The sequence below is a fragment of the Pezoporus wallicus genome, unplaced genomic scaffold (assembly GCF_028554395.1).
Source record: "Pezoporus wallicus isolate ANWC-B61680 ecotype Strahan unplaced genomic scaffold, APGP_CSIRO_Pwel_v1 contig_3952, whole genome shotgun sequence".
Classification (NCBI taxonomy): domain Eukaryota; kingdom Metazoa; phylum Chordata; class Aves; order Psittaciformes; family Psittacidae; genus Pezoporus; species Pezoporus wallicus.
The window spans coordinates 2,485,356-2,493,897 of record NW_026635034.1 but is presented as its reverse complement, the minus strand read 5'-3'; the positions used below and the strand labels follow the sequence as shown (position 1 = coordinate 2,493,897).

At 55.4% G+C, this 8,542-nt stretch overlaps 1 protein-coding gene across 3 annotated transcripts; it reads left to right on the top strand.

Moving 5' to 3' along the window:
* The first annotated feature begins 687 nt into the window (after positions 1–687).
* On the top strand, positions 688–5,210 carry LOC130600386 (repulsive guidance molecule A-like). 3 transcript variants are annotated; one of them, XM_057411691.1, is made up of 3 exons: positions 688–893; positions 2,607–2,722; positions 4,956–5,210. In XM_057411691.1, the coding sequence occupies exons 1-3, from the start codon at positions 703–705 to the stop codon at positions 5,204–5,206; spliced, it is 558 nt and encodes a 185-aa protein (XP_057267674.1). In that variant the 5' UTR covers positions 688–702; the 3' UTR covers positions 5,207–5,210. The 3 variants fall into 3 exon arrangements, with proteins under 3 accessions (XP_057267674.1, XP_057267764.1, XP_057267840.1); XM_057411781.1 differs by lacking the exon at positions 688–893 and adding an exon at positions 2,392–2,490; XM_057411857.1 differs by lacking the exon at positions 688–893 and adding an exon at positions 2,469–2,494.
* Positions 5,211–8,542: the final 3,332 nt, after the last annotated feature.

Sequence of the window (8,542 nt, the reverse complement as noted above, 5' to 3'; positions counted from 1 at the left end):
TGTATATTAAAAAGTGTTACGGAGATTTTCAGAACAGTGCCAGTGTGGTGAGTCTGGGGGGGTCCATGGTGTTCCTGGTGCATCCCTGGTGTGGTGTTCCTGGTGCATCCCTGGTGAGTCTGGGGGGGTCCGTGGTGTTCCTGGTGCATCCCTGGTGAGTCTGGGGGGGTCTGTGGTGTTCCTGGTGCATCCCTGGTGAGTCTGGGGGGTCCGTGGTGTTCTTTGTGTGTCCCTGGTGAGTCTGGGGGGGGGGGTCTGTGGTGTTCCTGGTGAGTCTGGGGGGGTCCGTGGTGTTCCTGGTGTGTCCCTGGTGAGTCTGAGGGGGTCTGTGGTGTTCCTGGTGTGTCCCTGGTGAGTCTGAGGGGGTCTGTGGTGTTCCTGGTGTGTCCCTGGTGAGTCTGAGGGGGTCTGTGGTGTTCCTGGTGTGTCCCTGGTGAGTCTGAGGGGGTCTGGTGTGGTGTGTCCCTGGTGAGTCTGAGGGGGTCTGTGGTGTTCCTGGTGTGTCCCTGGTGAGTCTGAGGGGGTCTGTGGTGTTCCTGGTGTGTCCCTGGTGAGTCTGAGGGGGTCTGTGGTGTTCATCATGTGTCCCTGGTGAGTCTGGGGGGTGTCCATAGTGTATTTAGGACTGTTTTGGGATCCCAGGACCCTTCCCTACAGCCCCGGGCATGCTGTGATGGGTGCTTTCACAGTGCAGGAATAAGCATGTTGTTCTTGGCTGTTCTAAATAGCTTCCCAGTCTGCGGTGACAGAGATTTGGAAACCCCTTTGGATGGGAATTTCCACATGATCAGGAGAAGCCATGCGTTTCCTCGCCCATTTCCACAAGCATTTCGCTGGGATGGCACCAATGTTTATGTATTTAACCAACGTCTGTCTTTTCTGGATCTCTGCAGGTACGTAAAGATCTTTTTGACCCTGTCCAGGGAGAATTCCCCATCCTCCAGAAGAAGTGCTGCTCCTGCTGCAGCCATGGAGCTCTCTGCTCTGTCCCCAGCCCCGGGAGGATGTGCCTCTCTCCAGGCGGGATGCACTGGCATCCTGTGCGCTGCTTTGGTTCAGTCTTTCCACCCATCCCTGGTGATGCCCCCATGGCAAGACACGGTGCAAAGCTTGAAGCCATTTCCCCCCTGTTACAAGAGCTCATTCTAAAAAGCACTTTTCACACCTGTAGCCACTGCGTCCAGCCCTTCCCAGCCTCTGCAGCTGAGCCGAGCTGCAGCCAACAGTGAAATGTCACTGAGTTCTATGGCCCTGAAAAACTGGTTTCCTAATGGAAAGAGGTCCTGGCTGTTGCTGTGGGGCTGCAGCAGGGAGAGGGGCTCGGCTGGATGGAGGCACAGGGACGACAGGAGCTGGTCCGGGTGTCCCTGCCCACAGCACTGCAGGTGAATACCTGAGGAGGCAGGTGCTGTGTTTCATTCAGAGCTGGCTCCTTTCATCCCCACGGTACCCTCAGGAAAGCTGGAGGAGCAGGAGCCGAGGAGCAGGGGCAGGTGAGGGTATGGGCTGTGTCCCACAGAGCTTAGCCCAGCACCACGCTGCAAACAGCTGAACCCGAGGCCTGGCCACGGCCGGTGAGGAAATGAGCCCTTGGCACGGTGCAACTTCCCCTTCTCTGGGCCAGGCAGGTCCGGTCGGTGCCACAGCAGCGTCTCCTTCACAGGCACGTGGTGCAGCAGCGCTGCGGCCATCCCTGGTGCTGGGTAGGGCCGGGCTCTGTCCCTGTTGCGCAGGTTGAAACCACTGCCCACCAGTTCTAGGGCGCAGGGAGTAGGACCCAGCCCTGCTGCACACTCCTGTGATGGGACGGGGCTGTCGAGGAGCCCCGACCCTCGCTTTAGGCCGCGCCAGAGGGCGCCGGTCCTGGGCCGAGCGCCATTTTGTGTGCCCGCGGCTCGGCAGCTGGGGCTGTTCCCAGGCACCCCCCGTGAGGAGCAGCCGGTGGCCGCCGTGTCCCTGCTCAGCCCGAGCGCTCGCATGGGGAGCCCAGAGCAGCAGCAAAGCTCCTTGTGCCGGGGGTCAGTGTCCCACGGGCTGCGGCATCGCTCCGGCAACCCCGCTGCCTGCCGTCTCCATGCCTCAGTTTCCCCCTCACTCTAAGAGTGACTTTTTGCCCCAAGTTCCTTCATTCAGGGGGCACCCAAAGCGCTCCGGTCAGCCCGAGGGCACAGAGGCGATGAGAACCCCGTTGGGTGGATGAAGCCCCCCCCGAGCTGCGGTACAAGCGGCAGCACCAACAGAGCCCTTCCCGCATCCTCCGTGAACGGTGACACCCGCACACGACGGGGCACGGCACGGCCGGGATCAACCCTCCTCGCTCCCGCCCAGAGCACCGCGTTCCTCCGCCCCTTCCCGGGAGGCTCCGGCGGGAGGAGGACACACAGCGGGAGGATGGATGGTGTGGGCTGGTTTGCGATGGGAGGGGAAAGAGAGGAGGAGGAGTAAAAGTCTGCTGGGGCCGCCGGTTCCTGCATCTCCCCCCGATGCCCTGTGAGTCTTTGATTATTTTACCCATTTTTTAAAATTGATTTATTTTATTTATTTATTTATTTATTTTATTTTTCTCATTTCTCTTCTTTTTGTTTGTTTTCCAACTCTTCTTCCAGGGAGAGGATAGTGGTTAAAGCTCGAGCTGGATGGATGGGTATGGGGAGAGGGGCAGGATCCACAGCCCTGGGACTTTTCCAAATCCTCCTTGTCTTTCTCTGCATCTTCCCTTCAGGTAAGCAACAGCCTCTTTATTTCGCAGCGTTTCCCCCGTGTTTCTCCAGCCCTTGGACAGCCGCCTCCGGCCCCTGTCTCGGGGCCTCTTTCTCTTCCCTCTCTGCAGCGCTTTGCCACATGTTTCAAACGAGCGAGCGGGGCTCAGGTTCGGTGTGTGCCTCCCCCCTCGCCAATCCCCGTTTTTCCCAAGCAGTCGCGGTGCGGGTTCTTCCTTGACCTCATCTTCTTTGTCTCATCGCGCAAGGAAGGAGATGGTGGGAATGAAAGCAGCCCCCGGCGGAGGGTTGTTGTGACAGCGGCGGGCAGGTTCCCTTGTGCTCCCCTTCCCGGGTGTGCCTGCTGCTTTGGAAAACGGGAGGGACCCCCCCGACCCCCCCCCCCCCTGTAAAACTTTCCCTTTTAAAATGTAATGTATTCTCAAGTCACTCCTGCCTTTCTTTTGCATAACCATAGGTGCAGCATCTTAAGCAGAACCTTTCCAGCTCTGCCCTTAGCAGTGGGGTGTCCCTCCGCACCCCGCTTCTCCCAGGGGACTTCCCAGCAGCTGGAAGATGAACTCCCTGTGTGTGTGTGTGTGTTTTCTAGAAGCTCTGGAGCTGCTCCCTTCTGTGTTGCTTAAACGCCCTTTTCGGAACGGTTGAGTTGCAAAGCGTTAGGGCTGTGAGATTTACGGTGCAAGAAAGAACTTGATAGGAGATGTGGCTGCTGCTTTGTTTGATTCTCCCGTCAGCAGTCAAATAAGGTGCAAAGAACTGGCAGAACGAGGTGATCCAGAGCCCGCGGGAGCGGGGCGCAGGCGGAGACGGTGCTCCCCATGCGCAGGGCTGGGAGCGTGTTGGGGGCTGCTGTTGAGGGCGTTTTGGGGTGGGGAGATAGGAAAAAGGGGGATTTTTTTTCCCCTGGCAAATCCTTTGTCCTTTTTCCCCTGTGCTTTTGGGGAAATTGGGGGTTCCCAATCCCGAGGAAGCTTCAACCCCTCCTGAGAACCCCACGTGAACGGGGTCGCTGGAGGCTGCCCAAGCAGCATTGTCCATATGAGTGATGAAATACTTTCCACCTGTTAGTAACCAAGAGGATATTAAACAACATCTCTTAGCAGTGAATGCTTTCAAGTTAACAGGTCTGGGTGACATGCGCCCAAGAGTCTCAGGACAATTGGCTTTTGCTTATGAAATGAATTCCCAGTAATTATCTTTGCTGGAGAATTTGCAGGAGATCAGAGGAATTGTTGATTTTGTGCTGTTTTTTGAAAGAGCATGATTTGGGTAAATGAAATCCAAGTGACACATCGAGAAGGGAAATAACGGGCACCCAAAAGGCTGAGCATGTCAGATCTGTGCATATGGTTGAACACTTACTTCAACAATGTGTAATATAATGTCCCAACGAAGGCTGAGCACTGGGATGCAGGTTGTGTGATCTGCAAGGCCCCTGGTGTGCGTTTGGTGGCCACAGGATGCTCACTAGGAAATGTCCCAGGCCAACAGCACATCCTGGTACCCACTCCGGTGCAGTGCCTCAGTGACAGGGGTGACCTCGGGAGAGCGGGAGCATGTGTCCTGCATTGGCATTGCCTGTTCCATTGGGTGGTGGGTTCTGTAGGATACCAGCTTCCTGGAAGGAGGCCTGGTACAGGGCTGGGCAAATACCTTCCAGTGGGAGCTTGAAAGTGCAACCTGTTTAGCTTATCTAGATTTTTGTTTTAGTAGAGCTCTGTCTACTCGCAGCTCACAGTGATTCATGCAGCACAGAGCTTTGAATGTCAAACCCTAAAAAGGCATTAAAACCCCACTGCATCTCTCCCCACATTAACGATCATCCTTATCACTGCTGATGAATATGTTCCATTCTTCCACACTCTGGTTTTCCCCCGGGAGCGTTAATCCAATGGCTGGATGCTCTTTCCCTTCTTGGCTTAAACTGGGGCAGATCCTGTTGGTTTCTTTCTTCCACACTCTGGTTTTCCCCCAGGAGCGTTAATCCAATGGCTGGATGCTCTTTCCCTTCTTGGCTTAAACTGGGGCAGATCCTGTTGGTTTCTTTGGTTTTGATGCATGAGACTTGGGTCATGTGAGAGGGTCACATCTGGTGAGCGAGGCCCCATCACGCGGTAGAGCCGATGTCATGAGTTTGGGCTGTGGGAGGGGGACACCCGTGTGTTGCCGGGGGGTAGAGCGGGATGTCCCACATGAGGCGTGCAAAGCGTTGACCTCCTTGTGTTGTCCTTCCAGTGACATCCCCATGCAAGATCCTCAAGTGCAACTCTGAGTTCTGGGCGGCCACGTCAGGCTCCCACCACGTGGGCACGGAGGAGGCACCGGAGTTCTGCACGGCGCTGCGAGCCTACGCGCACTGCACCCGCCGCACCGCCCGCACCTGCAGGGGGGACCTGGCCTACCACTCTGCCGTGCATGGCATAGAGGATCTCATGGTGCAGCACAACTGCTCCAAGGATGGACCCACCTCACAGCCCCCCCTCTGAGTGTCAGGAACCCCTCTGAGTGTCCGGAAGTTGAGCTTGTCTCAGTCAGTGCTTATATTCCATAATGTGAGAGCCAGGAAACTGAGTGTGTCTGGAACACCACTTACAGTCCGTAGAAAGCAGTGTGAAAGTCAGAACAGGAAACTGAGCTTATCTCAGACACTACTTGCATTCTGTGATGGAAAACGGTGTAAGAATAGCCACAAACAAAGCAAAGAAAGTCTGTTCACTTTAGATATTGTGTAGACAAGTTCACTATGGCCCCCTTGTTCAAGGCTCATAAGCTTCCACAGGACTGTGAAGGATATGTAATGGATTTTCACTGGGTAACTCAAGCTGACTGAGTATGCATGAAAGATGGGGTCAGATAGCAGACACCATGGTATGAGGACAACAACCACCCAGAGGACGCTTGCAGAACCCAACTGTGGAACTGGGCATGTGTTCACCAAAATACATGCATCATTATCAGAGTAAAGCAGGTTTCAAATGCGAGTTATCAATAATGCCCCAAAGAATGTGAATGCTAAAAGACAGGGGAGCCAGGTCAGAGGGTGAGCTCCCACCACCGGCAATACCCTGGGTGAAGAGGACCAGCAAGATGTTGCTACATCCATGAGTGGTGTTATCTCTTAACTTCCCTTTCTCTGTCTCTCTTCTCCTCTCTTTTTATTGAATATTGATCAGATCTAAGTAAAAACATGTGGCAAAGGACTTCCTAATCTGGTTAAATAATCACTGTTGAGCCTACCATGTCTGACATGCCTTGTGAACACCAACCTACACCTGGGAGGTTGGTGTTCACCCTAATTCAGTCCAAGGGTATCACGAACTTGGTGGTTGGTCTGAAGGTGAGGAAGGTTGTTCTAAATGACTCCTTTTGAGTTGCAGCACACCTGGGGGCCATACAGGAGCCTCCGGTAGCCCCAGAGTACATCCTCTTGCTTTTGGCAGATGTCCTGTCCCACCATGACTGGGAGCCAGAGGAGAAGCTCCATCACCTCTAAGAGAGTCAGGGCTCATCCCCTCTGCCATCTGCCAGGCCCTGGAGGCAAGACAGTGCTGCATGTGTAGGCATGTCACCACAGGCTGTGAGTAGTGATACCGCACCCAGCGCCAGCTAGAGCAGTGCTCCTGCAATGGGGCTGGAGGTAACAGCACAGGTAAGTTCAGTCCAGCTTCTGGCTCTTGACACTCCATACACAGTGTCCTTATCCCAGTGCTGATGCAGAATGGCCATGTCTGGGTGGCTAAAGCTGGGGATTTCCTAATGGAAAGAGTACCTGGTTCCTGCTGTGGGGCTGCAGCAGGGAGAGGGGCTCGGCTGGATGGAGGCACAGGGACGACAGGAGCTGGTCCGGGTGTCCCTGCCCACAGCACTGCAGGTGAATACCTGAGGAGGCAGGTGCTGTGTTTCATTCAGAGCTGGCTCCTTTCATCCCCACGGTACCCTCAGGAAAGCTGGAGGAGCAGGAGCCGAGGAGCAGGGGCAGGTGAGGGTATGGGCTGTGTCCCACAGAGCTTAGCCCAGCACCACGCTGCAAACAGCTGAACCCGAGGCCTGGCCACGGCCGGTGAGGAAATGAGCCCTTGGCACGGTGCAACTTCCCCTTCTCTGGGCCAGGCAGGTCTGGTCGGTGCCACAGCAGCGTCTCCTTCACAGGCACGTGGTGCAGCAGCGCTGCGGCCATCCCTGGTGCTGGGTAGGGCCGGGCTCTGTCCCTGTTGCGCAGGTTGGAGCCGTGGTTCCCGCCGTGGGCACCTCCCGTGAGGGGCTCCATTGTTTGCAGGGCGCAGGACCCAGCCCTGTCACATACCCACCGTGAGGGGACGGGGCGGCTGAGGAGCCCTGACCCGCGCTTTGGGGCGTGCCAGGGGGCGCTGGTGCCGGGCTGGGCGCCATTTTGTGTGCCCGCGGCTCAGCAGCTGCGGCTGTTCCCAGACGTCCCCCACAACACACTGAGCCTCACACAGAGGAGCAGGGTGCTGAGACCTCGGGCCCCCCATGGGCTTGCTCACCCAGGCCTCACTATACCCTTTCCTCAGCACTTTGTGTGCACAGGAGATACGTGTTCTTGCGGAGGTGGATGAGCAGGGTCCATTGGTGACCTCCTGTCACCAGCAAGCAGGGGAAACCCCTCGGTCCCTGTACTCCGGGCAGCTTTTATATGACTTTTTATATGGCTGACTTCTTAGGGTCTGTTAAAGCTCTTGTGAGCTGGTGCAAGTGTTGGCAGAGGGAGTGGGTTTGGCTCTAGAACCTCCCAGTTCTTCAGGGCTCTGAAGGACGGGGATGCTCGGGTCTTAAATTCCTGGTGCTGGGTGTCCTTTCATGCATTTACCCAAATAATGTGTGTTTTGGTGGCGGTCTCCCCCATGGCCTCAGCATCTCTCTGGCGCCAGCTCCGGGGCAAGGAGGCCTTCAGCTTTGCAAACGAGGAACAGTAACTAAAAAGAAGTGCAGTTTTGGTTCTCGCTCATTAGAGGGCAGTAACAGACCCAGCTGGGGCTAAAGCCGGGCCCGAGGAAAGGCAGAGATCCCAGCAAAGGGAAATCACAGTAGTGCACATCGCTGCTGCTGGGGTGTGCAGCGGACGGAAGGGTGACAGAGCCCACCTGGTACCGTCGCTGCACATCGTCCTCCCCAGCGACGCTCCAATAGTTTAACACCTGCATTTTCTTCCCCCAAGCCCTTTTAATTTTTCTCGTTTGGCTGCAGGTAAATAAAGTGCAACTCTCCGAGAATTCAGGACAGAAATGAGCCCTCTCCTGGGTTGCAGATGGAAGCAAGCTGCTTTAGAGTGAATGCAGGAACGGGCCAGCAGCTGCATCCTGCGTGGTGAACAGCACCATCCAACGCACCAAACAAAAGCAAAAGGTAACAAACCAAGACCCACTCGTTTATTGTCAAAAAACCTCAAACTTTACTTGTGTTTCTCTCAATAAATAATTTACAGTATATACACGCGGTGACACTCCCGTGGGTCTCAGCTCAGGGAGGAGGTGAGGGGGCTTCTCCTAACACACACACCCCCTCCCCCTCCCCCCCCTTTTCCTATATCTGTTTTGTTTCCAAGTATTGGGTCTTTCTTGGCCACACTTCACCTTTAATCAGAATTGGGTCAAACACAACCAAAATAAAGTGCTTCACTGTTTGCTTCTAAAATAGGGATACCCCATGCACTGTATGACAGCTGGCCACCACTGGAGCGCTCACCTGGACAGTGGGACTGAGCCATCCCATCATCAAATAGACTGGAATTGGCTGGAAATTAGCCCAGAGCCACAGTGCATCATAATTGCAGCGAAGGGTGATTGCATTATAGGAAAGGGAGG

Excerpts from the sequence above, each read along its gene's own strand:
- LOC130600386 (XM_057411691.1), top strand. The coding sequence starts at position 703 with ATGTTGTTCTTGGCTGTTCTAAATAGCTTCCCAGTCTGCGGTGACAGA. Across the intron at positions 894-2,606 it reads TCTTTTCTGGATCTCTGCAG|GGAGAGGATAGTGGTTAAAG; the intron begins GTACGTAAAGAT and ends CTCTTCTTCCAG. Across the intron at positions 2,723-4,955 it reads TCTCTGCATCTTCCCTTCAG|TGACATCCCCATGCAAGATC; the intron begins GTAAGCAACAGC and ends TTGTCCTTCCAG.